Genomic DNA, 16,687 nt, shown 5'->3' on the forward strand with positions numbered 1-16,687 from the left:
CATACTGTTGATATTTCTTGAGAATGAATTAGACTATCCAGGGAACACAAGTAGAGAAGAGGCCCAAGGATCAGGCCCTGAGGAACTCCAACATTAAACAATTGGGTAGAGGGTGAAAGAGATGGCTAATGAGCTTGAAAAGGGAGGCCAGCATGGTAGGAGAAAACCATGATGGTATAGTATCATGGCAACCAAAATGATAGTGCTTTAAGAAGGAGAGGGTGGTTAACCAGTTTCATCTGTGTGCTGCTGAGAGGGGCTTGCAAAAGATATAGACTAATTAATATCCCTTGGTTTTAACGACATAGAAGTGACCGTAGGGAGAGTATTATCTGTGTAGGTGTGGTGAGGTCAGTTGTGAAAATCAACTGCATCGACAAGTGAATGGGAATTCAGGAGTTAGAGAAAGCTGTTACAGACAATATATTTAAGAAGTTTGTTTTTGAATGGAAGGAGAGAGAACTGGCAGGAGCTGGAGAGGGATGTGGGGTTAAGGAAAGATGAAAAAATAATCATTTTATATATATTTGTTTGTTTATTTCTGGCTGCGCTGGGTCTTTGTTGCTTTGTGTGGGCTTTCTCATGTTTCAGCAAGTAGAGGCTACTCTTTGTTGTGCACAGGCTTCTCGTTGCAGTGACTTCCTTGTTGTGGAGTACAGGCTCTAGGTGCTTGGGCTTTAGTAGTTGCAGCCTGCGGGATTAGTAGTTGCGGCTTGAGGGCTCTAGAGTGGGGCTGAGTAGCTATATTGCGGGGGCTTAGTTGCTCCACAGTGTGTGGAATCTATCCCAGACCAGGGATAGAACCCATGTCTCCTGGATCCACGGGTGAATTCTTATTCACTGCCCAAAAGGGAGGTCTGGAAAGAGTATTTTTAATGGTTATGTTTCTCTTAATGACACTTAATTCTGAAAGATATAAAAAATTATAGAAAAGTGAAAAGATAATATGTCAGTGAGCGCAGATTTAGCAGTTATTCACATTTTGTTTGTGGGCTTCCCTGGTGGCTCAGATGATAAAGAATCTGGCTTCAATGCTGGAGACCTGGGTTCGATCTCTAGGTTGGGAAGATCCCTTGGAATAGGGCATGGCAACCCACTCCAGTGTTCTTGCCTGGAGAATCCCCATGGACAGAGGAGCCTGGCAGGCTACAGTCTATGGGGTCGCAGAGTCAGATATGACTAAGTGACTAAGCACTGCACATTTTGTTAGACTTTCATTGTTTTATTTTTTCTTGTATATTAAAAAATAAGGATTATGTTCAAGACCTTTTTGTCCCCTAGTGTTGGACTCATCCCTTATCCCATAACCAGATAATAAGTTCATTTTGAACTGATGTGTATTCTGAGGAAGGTTTTTAAAATAAATTAAAATTATCAACTGTTGAAAATTATAAAAGCATGCAGATGTTAACAATAAATAGAAATTGTACTAAAGGGTATATAATGAAAGCTTTTGTTTCCAGGTTTTACTCCTGTTTCCAGGTCTTACTCCTCAGTGGTATGCATTGATGGCAGTTTCTTGTATATTTTTCAGGAAGGTTTTGTGGTATATGAACATATATGTTATATATGTATATTACTATATCTTAATGCTGGATACTTAGGTTGTTTTCAGGTTTTGTTATTTCAAAAATGCCACAGCAACCATTTTTATACATCTTTATAAAGTTGTTCCTGTACATTTGTAAGATAAATTCCTGGAATTGAAATTGCTGAGTCAATGAGTTGTGAGTTGAAAATTTTGGTAAGTATTGTCAGATTGCCCTTCAGAGAAGTTGTATTAATTTACATTTCTATTTTCTTGCCCCAAACTGGGTTTTACAAAACATCTTACTTTTTTGCTGGTGAAAATTATGTCTGATTTTAATTTGCATTTCTTAAGAAAGTTTGTCATCTTTTCTCTTTTTTTTTGGCCATTTTTTCTTTTCTTGTGAACTGCCTGTTTATATTTTTTGCCCATTTTTCTTTTGAATTGCATGCTTTTTCATTTATTTGTAAGAACTTTTATATAGTTTTCATATAGAAAGGAAATAAGCATTTTCCTATCATAAATGCTTTGTGTTATTTCTAGTCATTTATTCCTTGACTTTTGTTTTTTTCCTTTTTGCTGAATTGAAGTTTAAAATTTTTGTGTAGCTCAGTTCATTAATCTTTGATTTCTAGATTTTGTTTCATGCTTAGAAAGATCTCTACTCCCTTCCTCAAGATTATTTTTTAAAATCCTTCATTTATCTTCTGTTTTTGTTTTTTTTTAACATGTGGTCCATCTGGAATTATAAATGGGTGTGGATGCAGTTTTCTCCCCTGCAAATGGGCCGCCAGTTATTTTAACATTTATTGAAACATCCAACATTTTCCCCATACATTTGAGGATGTTACCTTATCATATACTAAGTTTTCATATAGATGTAGAACCTACTGTATTTTAACTTTGTGTTGTTTCATAGATCTATCTGTATATTTGATAGCAGTACCAAGTTGTTTTAATACTATTGGTTACTATAGTTTTGTAATGTATTTTAGTATCTGATAACTACCTAATCCTGAGGTAACTTTTTGTTTTATTCTTGATTTTTAAGCTAGATCAAATGGGGGCATGTTAAATGCTATTGAAAAAAGTCCAATTGAAAAAAAGATCCTTTTGAAAAGAAAGATGGACAATAGCAGTTTAGTTAGCTTTCTATTTGGAGAAATTTTAAGTTGTCTCCAAAATTTTGAAATGTAAACAGTTCTATGATAAACATGCTTGCACATTAGTATTTGTGCCCTTGTGTGATTATTTACATAGGATATATATTTCTAAAAGTCTAATTGGTGGGCTAAAGGAAGTGCACATTTTTAGGTTTGGTGTTTTTTTTTTGGTTGCGCTTGGAATCTTAATTCCCCCACAACCAAAGATCCAATCTGAGCCTCTTGCATTGGAAGCTTGGAGTCTTAACCACTAGACTGCCAGGGAAGTCTTTGAAAATGCATGTTTTTACAGCTATTGATGTGTATTACCAAATTGCTCTTCAGAAAGATTGCACCATTTTGTAGGGTTTTTTTTTTGTATTTTAGAATCCCTGTTTATATACTTATCAATATTGGGTGTTGTTCTTTTGCATTTACTGATATTAATAAGTTTTAAAATGCCATCCCTTTTATTTGTAATTTGCATGTCTTTGATTACTAGTTGGTTGAACATATTTTCAAACATTTACAAACATTATTTTCAAGGCCATTGATCTTTTCCTTTGCCCGTTTCAATTGTGGAATCTCAGTGCCTAGAAGGCTCCCAGGTCCAGGGTAACTTACCTTGCATGCCAAGGTAATTCTCTTTGAAAGGACACAGCTTTGTTGGCATTTTTTATGGGTCTTTGACATTTCTATAAAGTCAGATATTTTAAAATTGAATTATAAGGTGTTCAGAAAAAATGAGGAGGAAGCAGTGTCCCTTTACCCATCATACCTTGTGGGTCCTGGCTACCATCCCAGCTGCTCTCTCTAAGGGAAAAGCCTGATTGTAGTGACCATCTTTTTTTTTTTTTTTTTTTACTGATTTAAATGTACATGGAGAGGTAAATATATAAGGAGGTTAAATGAAGGGAACTCAGACTCCTCTTATTATAGCATGAGCAAAAAGCTGGAGTCAGCAAAGCATGGTACATTCAAGTCCAAGTAGTTCAGTGTAATTAGAAAAACTGAAAGAAGTTTGAAAAGAGATTTTGAAAAAAGTGGGTAGCTGCCAGAGTCAAATCATTGCAGATTGCCTTGTTAACATATCTCTAGAATTTCAAAACAAGCAAACAAAAGCACCCCAACACTGACTGAACACACACTATTTGCCAGGTGCTGGGGGTTGTATCTGCCCTTCAGGGACTTGTGGTCTATTGAATGGAAAAAATATCCTGTAATTAGATTCTTGGCTGGGGTTACCCCAGTTTTCCCCTCTTTCTCTCCTGCATAGCCCTGCTCTAAATGCTTGTTCCAATCTCGAAGGAGAAATAATTAAAAAGAAGTTGTTTATCCTCATCCTGGATTGATGAGTTTAGTTCCCAGTTTAGTAAACAAGGACATTGAAGGACAGTTGACGCTGGCATATATAAAGGGAAGGGACATGTTGCGGGAAAACTCAATACATGATTACATCTATAATTGTACCAATTGAAAGATTTTCAAAGCCTCCTTTTGAAGTCCTGGGGTTTTGTGTCTTCTTCAGTGAAAAGAGTTGCCTTTTCTCTCAGGAGGCTGCAGTGTTGATATGACAGCAGGAAACCAGCTTAATGACCCAAGCAGGGGGAAAAAATTCAGTTGAACTTAGTGGAAATCAGAGGCTTTCAAACTTGTACATTTTATAATTAAAACAACTGGCTAATTAAGCAGTTTAACCATTGGTAATTTGACCAAAACCGTTCATTTAAGAGAGAAAATGGTTAATTTATCAGTAGTTTGAACTAACTTCTTAATTAACCAGCTGCTCTAATTATAGGAATTGCCCCAAACTGAACTTGCAAATGCCTTCTTGCCAAGGAGTTGCAGTAGATGAGAAGCTGAGGCAAGCATTTGTGGCGTGTTCACCTAAGGAGTGTCATCATCTCAAGATCACTTTTGGTTCTGTTATTTAAAGCCAGTGGTGGGTGATTGAGTTTCTGTGTACTTAAAGATGGTGACTAGCACCTGGGTTGTTGTTGTTTTTTAATTTACACCAAATATTTTACTATACAATGGAGGCATGGGAGAGCTGTAACCATAAAGTAAACTCTTGATGACGTTTGTATGTTTAGGGAAGCACAGAGACGATGACATTTAACCTGGCCTTGGAGGCGATGAAGGATATCACCAGAGAGGTGGAGTCCTGGCACGAGGGGACAGCCTGGCACAGCACAGAGGCAGGAGAGCTTCATGGTTTATACAGAATGCCAAGTGTAGCTCTGTGGCTGAGAAGCAAAGTATTAAAGGCCTGGAGGATGGAGAGTGAGGACATGAAGTGGTTGGAACTAAATTACAAAATTAAGGCTCTTAAAAGCTTGCCTAATGAGTACAAACTTCAGACAGTGGAAAATTATCAAACATTTTGAAATACTGCAAAGACCTTTTTAAAAATTGTGTGTGTGCAATGGATAAATGGTTGAATTAATGAAAGAAAATAACATGATTTGGTTTGTGTTTTAGAAGGATTCATTTGTCAGCTTTAGAGGATGGAATAGAGATGGGGGTATGGATACAGGAAGACTAACAACAACTCAGCCAAGGCTACTACTTGAATCTTTGCTTGAAGTTCCGTTCACACTCGCCTTCCCCCCACAACAACCAAAGTGATCTTTTAAAAACACACTAGGCATATAATTTCTTTGATGTTCAGCATGAAATCCAAACCCTTAACAAGGCCCAAAGTGGTGGGTTCCACCCCCCACCCTAATGTCTGGTGTGTGCAGTCCCTCTTGCTTTGCTTCAGCCGCATGGACAGCCTTTTTAGTTCCTTGAATATGCCAATCTGTGTCACCTACTGAGGCCTTTGCACATGTTATTCCCTCTGCCTGGAACATTCACTCTATCTTTTACCTAATAAACTCCATATCTGTCTTTTGGGTCTCAATTTATTATTTTATTTTTTTGAGTAGATAATACATGTATACAAAAAAAAAATTTAAGATTCACGAGTATAAAGTCAGCAGTAAATCTCTCTCTCCTTCTAGCCGCTTCTCCCTGGGGATAACCACTATTATTATTTTCCTCTGACATCTAGTTTTAGTTCACAGGTCATTCTATTTTAGAGAAGCCTTTCCTGATATTTCAGTCAAAAATAGATCCACCGTTTGAATTACCATAGCTCTTTTTATCATTCTTCACAATTTGTAATTTCATATTTTTTGTGTGACTATTCTCTCCTCCTACTAGACTATAAGCTCCATAAGCAGAGTTTTGTTGGTCATGTCCCCTGTTATATCTCCACCTCTTTGTACAGTGTCTGATATATCATAAGTACTGAATAATTAAGCTGTTCCTAAGTTTTGCCTGTTCCTGTAAGCTCTTCTCTTGCCGCCTTTCTCCTCATACTCTGCCTTGAAATTCTCTCTCTGACTCTTCCTCTCCCCATACTGTGTTCTCGCCTCACTAACTCCAAGCCACCTGTCAGGTTTTACTTAAAACTCTCCTGCTCTAAGAATCGTTTCCTGACACCACAAGTCCAGTCTTAATGCCTATCCCATGTATATGGCTCGGATCATAGAGAGCCCTTTTCACCCAGCGTTGATATTAGTCTCACCAACAGATCATAGGTTCTGTATTGCAGGGGCTTTGTGTTTATACATTGTTAGAGCTCCAGCATCTAGGGCAGCACCAACCAGGCCTTCCATGGATATTGGGTGGTTTGTACACTGCATAACTCTTGGTATGTGCAAGTCACATGGTTGAGAGTGTATAATTGTTGCTGGCTACTCTGTTGGGTAGTAATAAATATTTTTTGAATGAGTAAACATGCTTTGGGGAGTTCAGTACTTTTTGGAAGGTCATGTATTAAATGAATTCATTTTCAAAGCTGTGGTCTGAGCATGATTGTGTACCCATCAAGGGGTTTTGGATATTAGCTCTTCGGGTGGTACCCTTGGTTGTAGAGTCTGGAACCCGAAGGCTCAGAGGGTCTGTTGGGACCATGACCAAAAGATACCTCAGTTATTTAGAAATCTCTGCCAAAAATACTTCCTTCTTCCTTGCATGGTAAACTCTTACTTCGCTTTCAAGAATGCAGCTGTTACTTCTCTGAACTCTTCCCCAGTACCCTCCTTCCCTCCCTCACCCCCACCTCACGCCCCAGACAGAGTTAGTTGTTCTTTCATCTAGGTTCCTTGCTTTTATCTCCATTAAAGTATTTTGTACACCATAAGGTAGTTATCTGCCTTCCCATTATCCTTTGCCAGTACATACTGAGTGTCTCAAGGAAAAGTAGCATATTATAGTCATTTTTGTAACTGTCCCAATATCTGTACAGTTGTTGGCGTGTAATTGTAAATGCAGGCTAATGCATATCATGGAAGGGATCCATGATATCCTAGGGTTGTCTTGATGAAATATTGTGGATTATGAATGCAGGGAAAGTTTCTGAAGCCATAACTCTTTTTTTTTTAACTTTTTATTGGAGTATAGTTGATTTACAATGTTGTGTTAGTTTCAGATGTACAGCAAAGTGAATGAGTTATATATGTACATATATCCACTCCTTTTTAGATTCTTTTCCCATACTGAGTAGAGTTCCCTGTGCTATATAGTAGTCCTTATTAGTTATCTATATTATATATAGTAGTGTGTGTATGTCAATCCCAGTCTGACAATTTACCTCTCCTCACTGTTGCCTCCTAGTAACCATAAGTTTTTCTACATCTGTAAGTCTATTACTGTTTTGTAGATAAGTTCATTTGTACTTTTTTTTTAGATTCCACATATAAGTGATATATATTTGTTTTTCTCTTTCTGACTTTCTTTCGCTCAGTATGACAATCTCTTTGGTCCACTATTGCTGCAAATGACATTATTCCATTCTTTTTATGGCTCAGTAATCCATTGTACATATGTACCACATGTTCTTTATCCGTTCTTCTCTTGATGGACAATTTAGGCTTCTTCCATGTCCTGGCTATTGTAAATAGTGCTGCAATGAACATTTGGGTCCATGTATCCTTTCAACCATGTTTTTCTCCAGATGTGTGCACAGGAGTCGGATTGCTGGATCATATGGTAGCTCTGTTTTTAGTTTTTAAAGGAGCCTCCATACTGTTCTCCATAGTTGAAGCCATGACTCTTGATTGGCCTGACACAGACCAGACTACTTGGAAGCACATTTTAGAAAAGAGAAACTTAAGAAGTATTTTACTAGATGTCATTAAACTTTTCCACACCATTTTGTATTTAGCACCCCACAAAGTGGTGGTTTTGGGGAGATGAGGGCAGGACCACAGGAGCTAGGAGGAAAGAAGGCAGAACCTAGGACCAGTACTTTTCCAGAAGGTGGGGAGTGAGCAAGAGAGATACACAGACATAACAGAGCTGGTTCCAGTGAAAGGTAAAATTAAGGAACTGATATCAGATATGGGAATGATCAAGTCTAGCTAGATTTTGTATTCTAGAAATTCAGATATTATAACACAACTGAGCACTGGCTGTTTAGTGAGATAGACCTGGGTTTAAATTGCAGTTCTGCCTTTTAATTGCTGGGTGACCTTAGCCAATTCTTGCTTTTTAAAATATATTATTAATATTTATTATTATTTATTATATTAATTGATTATTATTTTTAATTTATTATTCATTTATTCTGGCTGTAGCATGGCATGCAGGATCTTAGTTTGCCAACCTGGGATCAAACCTATGCCCACTACAGTGGAAGCACAGGGTCCTCACCACTGATTACTTTGGCATTCTCTCCAATTCCTACTTTTTGAGCTGCAGTTTCTTTATTTGTAAATGAAAATTAAAATAACGGGGATTAAAGGAGAATATGTATATTGTAAGAATGTATTTTGTCCCCCTACACCAGTGGCTCTAATAGGAGAGAATTTCTCAAAGCGGGGACTAGATGTAGTCCAGGGGCCAAAAGGAGAGAGAAAAGGGGTAAACTGAATGTCAGCTCAGGATCAATAAATAACTCTGGTTCTTTAAACTGATGAGAGGCTTGCTGTCCCCAGATATTCCATCTTGCAGTGGAGAATTTGTCTCCTCATGTATGATCTGTCTGTCCCTGAGGAATTTTGAAACAGGTTTGTCTTATTTTTTCTCTTTCAGGTGGCATTTTGTTGACCACCAGTCGGCACTACAGGTCAAAGCCCACACATGGCATTGGAAGATACAAGCACCTAGTTAAGCCAGAAGAGGTAAAGAGGGCAGTAGTCTTTTATTTATTTTTAGAATTCTTTTGGCCGTTTTGGCCGAGGCACGTGGGATCTTAGCTCCTCAACCAGGGATTGGACCCGTGCCCCCTGCAGTGGAAGTGCAGTCTTAACCACTGGACTGCCAGGGAAGTCCCTAGGGGTCTTTTAGGAAAAGGTAGTATATAGCTTTTGCAAAGACCCAGAAGATCAGATGTGTATAGGCTGGATTATATTGGAGCCAGAAAGGATAGGGGGTCGTCCCTCAATTCTCTCCAGTTATGTAGTTTGGGTATGATCCAGAGTGGGGATGTTATTGCCAGTTCCCAACCTTGTCCCTAGGCGAGATTATCACAGGGAAGAGCAAATGATTTGGTTTTATTATCTGTGACACTTAAAGAAAATAACCGTCTTAGTGTTTCATTCAATATGGACCTCACAATGAAAATGATACATTTAGTTTAGTTGAATGAATGGTTTGTGGCATATAGAAGTGGATTAACATTTTCAGCCAAATCACTGATTCTTTTCGCTTGTGTGTTAGCAGATTTAAAAGATGTGTGTGTTTCTTGAATCCCTTATCACAGATAACTGGCAGTTATTCTAGGATTATTTAGTCTATTGTTCTGGCTCTAGCTTCAGGATTGCTTCTGTGGTAGTTAGATTTTTGTGCATTTGAAGAGGACTGTGGTGGGATGGACACAATGTTGGCTTGAAAGTCAGTCTGTCTTTGAGTCAGGATTCTATCACTTCCTGTAAACAGTATTGTTCAGTTGCTCAGTCATGTCCGACTCTTTGTGACCCCATGAACTGCAGCACGCCAGACTTCTCTGTCCTTCACCATCTGGAGCTTGCTCAAACTCATGCCCATTGAGTTGGTGATGCCATCCAACCATCTCGTCCTCTGTCATCCCCTTCTCCTTCTGCCTTCAATTTTTCCCAGCATCAGCTTTTTCTAATGAGTCAGTTCTTCTCATCAGGTGGCCAAAGTATTGGAGTTTCAGCTTCAGCATCAGTCCTTCCGATGAATATTCAGGGTGGATTGCCTTTAGGATTGACTGGTTTGATTTGCTTGCTGTCTGAGGGACTTTCAAGAGTCTTCTCTAGCACCATAGTTCAAATGCATCAACTCTTCCATGCTCAGCCTTCTTTATGGTCCAACTCTCACATCCATACATGACTACTGGAAAAACCATAGCTTTGACTAGATGAACCTTTGTCAGCAAAGTAATGTCTCTGCTTTTTAATACATAGTCTAGGTTTGTCATAACTTTTTTCCCAAGGAGCAAGTGTCTTTTAATTTCATGATTACAGGTGCCGTCTGCAGTGATTTTGGAGCCCAAGAAAATAAAGTCTGTCTCTGTTTCCATTGTTTCCCCATCTATTTGCCATGAAGTGCTGGGACAGAATGCTGTGATCTTAGTTTTCTGAATGTTAAGTTTAAAGACAGCTTTTTCACTCTCCTCTTTCACCTTCATCAAGACGCTCTTTAATTCCTCTTCACTTTTTGCCATAAGGGTGGTGTCATCTGCATATCTGAGGTTTTTGATATATCTCCCAGAAATCTTGATTCCAGCTTCATCCAGCCCGGATTTCACATGATGTACTCTGCATGTAAGTTAAATAAGCAGGGTGACAGTATATAGCCTTGATGTACTCTTTTCCCAATTTGGAACCAGTCCATTGTTCCACTCTAACTGTTGCTTTTTGACCTGCAAACAGTATAGTTAGGAAGATTTTACTGTTCTTGGGGAGATTTCAGTGTCATTTTTGGTTCTTTGGCTTAGTTTGATGGTCCCATGAAACCCTGCACATCTCCCATTGTTTCTCACCTTAGGAGAGGTCCAGGGCCACTGAATTTAGACCTCAGAAGCCACTAAACTTCCCACATTCTTCTGAGCATCATCCTTATATCAAGGAATTTTGTTAAGAGAAACATTGCCACACCTGAGGCTTGTATCCGGCACCCTCCCAGCAGGAAACAATCCTACTAAATTTTTTCCTTTGTAATGAGAAGAGTACTGAATTGGGAACCAGGAAACTTGTATTCTAGGCTTGGTTCTGCTACTTATTAGCTTTGTGATTTGGGGCAAGTTAGCCAACCAGTCCATGCTAAAGGAGATCAGTCCTGGGTATTCATTGGAAGGACTGATGCTAAAGCTGAAACTCCAATACTTTGGCCACCTCATGCAAAGAGTTTACTCATTGGAAAAGACTCTGATGCTGGGAGGGATTGAAGGCAGGAGGAGTAGGGGACAACAGAGGATGAGATGGCTGGATGGCATCCCCGACTCGATGGACATGAGTTTGAGTGAACTCCGGGAGTTGGTGATGGACAGGGAGGCCTGGCGTGCTGCGATTCATGGGGTCGCAAAGAATCAGACATGACTGAGCAACTGAACTGAACTGAACTGAGCTGAACCGAACCATACCTCTCTGGGTATGGCTGGCCATGAAGTTGTGTGTAAAATGTTTTCTATGTATGAGTTTTTCTGGGAAGAGAATCCATAGCTTTTGTCAGATTCTTCACAAGTTTGAGAAAGTCTGAATTAGAATATCTTCATGAGTCTTTTAGCTCTGATATCATGTAACTCCATCATGCTATCTTTTTCCAAGATCTATTACATGCTAGGTACTGTTGGGGGTACCTTGCCTATTCAGACTGAGTTGCAATAAAGTTTTATAGTATGAAAGAGCAAGACCTGGTTCACGCTCACAGGGAGCTGATAAACCACTAGAGATAAGACACAAATAACTATGCTCCCAAGCAGAAAGTGACAAGTGCTAAAAGGAGGATACAAAGTGCTTTTAAAATTCAGAAGAAGGAGTGATTTACACCCTTTCTGAGTTGTGACGCCTTAGAGTAAGTTCTTGGAGTTGTTTTATTTTGGGATATCCTCCTTCTAAAAGTCTTACATAAATTAGCAGGAAATAAAATTAGTTTTGTTTGGGTGTGAGTTTTTTGCTTTTTAAAATTTCTTGGGATCCTCTCTCATAGATAATTTTTCTGTGTATACCATGCTCTGACCCACTCCTTGGCTTTTTAGAAAAGGAAGCTTAATGATATATCTAATGCCATCTGTCCCATCTTTCCCTCCAGCTTCTCTCCCATCTCATGGATCATCATACTGTTTCAAAACCTCTCACATGCTGTTCTGTCTACTTGCAAGACTTTCCTTCTTGGTTAATACATCCGGAACCTTTAAATCCCATTGAGGAATAAAGGATGAGGAGGGGGAAAACAAATCTCCCTCTTTGAGGAACCTCCCACTGCCTGCACCGGGTTACTTCTCCTACCATGAACAAGGGGCTCCTTGTGCTTCCTCTGTTGTAGGACGTGCTGCTCTATTTTAACCCTGTTTTGACGACTGTTTCTACACCTAAACGATGTGCATCCTTAGGGTAGAGGCCTTGTCTCATGTTTCTTCTGTGTCCTCAGTGTCCAGCCCAGGGCCTGGCATCAAGTAGAGGACAATAAACATTGATTGAGCTGAACCGAAATGTGGTTATTGGAGCTGCCCCGAGGTTTTGTAAATCAGAACTGGCAAACACGGCCCACTCTCTGTAAACAGCTGTCTCCAGCTGACCTTGCTTGCTTGAAAGGAGTGATGCTCCCTTTGGTTAGGGCTGTAGGCTTTTCTCCAGATATTATTCATGCTCCAGGGTGGCTAGCACAATAGTGCTGGATAGTGGTGGAGGCTGCTTGAGACTCCTTACTTTACGCTTGGGACAGCACAATGAAGACTTTCATCTGCTAGCTCTCAGAGGCCCTGTCCCGAGGCCCTGTCCCAATTCCCTGTCTCTTGTACCCTTGGTAAATTGGACTGGAAAAGCTAGAAGGCATCTTTGGCCTCCTTTCTTTCCCTAAAGTAAGAACCTATAAAAAATAATAAACAGACAGATTTCCATTTTTTCTTCTCTGACTCAGGCTGACTCTTCTACTCTCTTGAACTCTATAGCCCTGAGACAAGAGTTAATTCTCATGTGCAAAGTGGCTAGCTCTTGTCCCTTTTCTGCTGATCTCTTCATTCCTCCTTCCAAAGGTCCCACACTCAGTCTTATGACTCCTGAATTTTGGGAAGGGAAAGGCACATCTACTTCACTCAGCTTTCCTTTTCAATACTGGTTTTATCTCTCATGGCCTGGTTTATAACTCTAGGTTCGTTCCCATCCCTCCATCCTGTCCTTGATGCCTCTCTGAGGAGTTAGTGACAGCAGAGGTGAAAACGAAGCTTCCCCTTGGGTGGCAGCATGAAGATGATAGCAAGTCATGGGATTCCAGGTCTCTTGGCGCAGACCCAGCCTCCTTCTCAGTGATTTCCCATTTTTCACTCTGTGCTTCAGGTGCATCTTCTCATACGTCCATGCTGTCTCATGCCTCTGTGTCCTTGTACATGTATATCTTCCCTTTTTTCCCTTCCTTTTTTTCTCATCATGTGAGACCCACCTTGACTTGTGGCAGTGAGGGACCATACTTCAAAGCATATCTCCAGGCGTAGCACTGTGTCTCAGTGTGTAGATCTCATTATTCCTTCAAGGGAGCTACATCATTCTGTTAAAATTTAAAAAGCTTCAGATTGTTTACAGTGATTTTTATTTGATAAAAATAAAAAGAATGCAGTCCTTCACATTTGTATAGTGCTAGGTCATATCTCCCAAGACCACTTACTTGCCCTCAGCTGTTGTTCAAACTCCAATCCTAGGGTAATAGCAGCCGAAGAATAAAAGCAATGCCAAGAGGAAGATGTGCGAGGATGAAATAGAGGCAGCATAAATGGCTGTCAGTTTTAGCTGTTACACGTTCTATTTTTCAGGCTCTGGGGCAAGAGAGTAAGATTTTTGAACTCAGACAATTTACTTGCTCTTTGTAGAATGGCCCCTAGGAAATCAAGATGTCTTTTCTCTTGGAAACTTCATACTGTTTTGACTCTTGACATAATGGAGGTGTTTGTCATTTCTGACACCTACTTATTTTGTTGTAGCACTCATAGATTGATCAGCGCTTACAGCCACAAGTCTGTGAGAAGACTGTGGCATCATTCCCAGAAAAATCAGCAGATCAAAACCACTTTATGGTGACAGTCCTAGCTTCCTTGAAACAGAAAGATTGGTTTTGCTGGCCTAGTGATTGTAGGGCTAGACGTGGATTTTAGGACTGGCTTACAGAGAGCTGTTTTAAACTGGCATCCATGTTTTCCCTCAAGTCTGCCTCTTGTAACTCACTAAAAAGAACAACTGGCATTGAGCATCTGCTATGTGCCAGGCACAGCGCTTTGCACAGATGATGCTGTGGTGAGTGGGGCACAGTCTCTTCTTACAAAAACTATAAAGTGGCTGGGAAGGATAGTGCTCAAAAATGTAACTAAAATACATGTGGGGAATGCTTTACTAGAGGAATGAACTAAATATCAGTGGAGCTAAGCTAAAGGAGCAGTTCTCCCTGAAAGGGCCAGTGGAGGTCTTACAGAGTTCAGCTCAACAAACGTTTATTTGTTTATTTATTTATTTTAAAATTAATTAATTTATTTTAATTGGAAGCTAATTACTCAACAAGCATTTATTAAATACCATCTGTATTCTTGCACTGAGTACATAAAGTGAACTGACACTCATTTAGGAGTATCCAGTTGCTTGGGGTAGCAGGAAACACTGGGGCTGTAAAAACTGTTTTAGAGTTTCCCAGAGCTTTTCCAGGTACAGAGTGATTTCTGTGAAGACCTGACTTTTAGCTTGCGCCATTAGAGCGCCCTGGTCTCCAGCCCACTGGGCTCTCATTCTGCCTTGCCTATTCTGTTAAATTACAACAGTGTCAGAGTTTTAGAGATTCATATTTGATGTGAATAAAAGTAATGATCTCTTCCCATTTTCAAAGTGCTTTCACGTCCATTATCTCATTGCCTGTCAAACCATAGGCCCTTGGAACACTGGTGATGCTAGAGTGGAACCCTTCTTCAAGTTTAATAATGGCAATCTGCCATATTTTAGAAAATATTAAGCTAATGGATAGAGTTTTCTAAATTTCAGGTTTTTCTCCCATCAGTTTTATTTGATGAAAATAAATGTTAACAGAGAAACTCATATGGTTTCATATTTTTTGAAATGCAGACAACTCCATTTATATAATATAACCATATTTTCTGCTAGTTAAGTCATTCTTGTTTTATATGATGAAAGCACATTGATGCGTATTTCATGTGCTTCACAAAGGGAAACATGGTTTTTTTTAGGCCCTTTGTAACCAACAAATTTGAAAACCATGCTTTTCGATTCACCAACTATCCTGTGAGGTAGACAGGATGGAAAAGGAAACTGAGGAGGATAAGTGATTTCTCTCTGACAATATATATATTCTGCCAATAAATAATCCAACTAGAACCAGAATTTAATTAAGTTCAACTCAGCATTTAATGTTGCTGGACTCTGCTGCTGCTGCTAAGTCACTTCAGTCATGTCCGACTCTGTGCAACCCCATAGATGGCAGCCCACCAGGCTCCCCCGTCCCTGGGATTCTCCAGGCAAGAACACTGGAGTGGGTTGCCATTTCCTTCTCCAACGCATGAAAGTGAAAAGTGAAAGTGAAGTTGCTCAGTCATGTCCGACTCTTAGCGACCCCATGGACCACAGCCTACCAGGCTCCTCCGTCCATGGGATTTTCCAGGCAAGAGTACTGGAGTGGGGTGTTGCTGGACTCTAGGAATAGAGAAATGAATGAGACATAATACCTTCTTGCTGAGATAATGATTTGGCTGTCATAATAGCAATTCACTTAATCAAGGGGCTTAAATAAGACAGAGTTTGTTTTTCTGTCATATAAAGTATAGGTAGATATTCCAGCTTTCTGTTTTGCAAACGTATCCTACTGCTTTCATCTTGTAGTCTGAGATGGCTGCTCCCACTTCAGCCTGCATGTCCACATTCCAGCCTGTAGGCAGGGGAAGGGGAAAGCATGTGCATGAGCTAATATCCCACTGGCCAGAACTCAGTCATGGAACCATACCCAGCTGCAGGATTGGTTGAGAAATGTAATTTTTATTATGAATGGTCATGTACCCAGGAAAAATTCAGCAGTTCCATGATTAATGGAAAAAGAGAGAATATTGAGAAAACTGGCAGGCTCTGCACACCGTCCTTAAAGGGAAAGGCAGAGATTAGGAGAAATGTTTTGGAATTAGGCAGACCCAAGTTAACGATTCAATTCTTTGCTTACTAGTGTATATCCTTGGGTAAGTTACTTAACTTTTCCAAGCTGCAATTTTCTTGCCTTTAAATAGCTATGTTATTTAAATGTTTTGTGAGGATTAAGTTAAAAAAGAAAGTTTAAAGTACTTAGCACAGTGTCTGAAACATGGAGCCCATGAGTAGTTAGTAGTGGTAATAATGATGATGTTGATTGATAGCATTAGTCCTTCTTTTTACAATCCCATAGTACTCTATTTTCCTCCCTCAAATTATGCATCCTCTTATAATTACTTGTTATATATATGCCTTTTCCAATAGATTGCAAGTTTCAACAAGCAGAAACTGTGGCTGTGTTATTTACTATTATATCCCCATTGCTAACCCTGGTCTGGCTTATCACTTGAGCTTAGTCACTCAGTGGTGTCTGACTCTTTGTGAACCCATGGGTTGGACTGTAGCCTGCCAGGCTTCTCTGTCTATGGGGATTCTCCAGGCAAGAATACTGGAGTGGCTTGCCATCCCCTCCTCCAGAGGATCTTTTCAACCTAGGAATTGAACCCATGTCTCCCACATTGCAGGCTAATTCTTCACCATCTGAGCCACCAGGGAAGCCCTGGCTTATTTCTAGTGGTCAGAAAATATTTGTTGAATAAATGGATACATGTGCTAAG

The 16,687-nt window shown here is 39.7% G+C and overlaps 1 protein-coding gene across 2 annotated transcripts in view; it reads left to right on the top strand.

The window, feature by feature from the left end:
- MRPL48 (mitochondrial ribosomal protein L48) overlaps positions 1-16,687 on the top strand; it is a 50,562-nt gene that overhangs the window by 12,973 nt on the left and 20,902 nt on the right. For both annotated transcript variants that reach the window (XM_068989026.1, XM_068989028.1), the window contains exon 4: positions 8,755-8,843. In XM_068989026.1, coding sequence (XP_068845127.1) covers positions 8,755-8,843 — 89 coding nt within the window. The remainder of the gene's footprint in view (positions 1-8,754; positions 8,844-16,687) is intronic.

This window comes from Capricornis sumatraensis, chromosome 16 (genome assembly GCF_032405125.1).
Source record: "Capricornis sumatraensis isolate serow.1 chromosome 16, serow.2, whole genome shotgun sequence".
Lineage (NCBI taxonomy): Eukaryota > Metazoa > Chordata > Mammalia > Artiodactyla > Bovidae > Capricornis > Capricornis sumatraensis.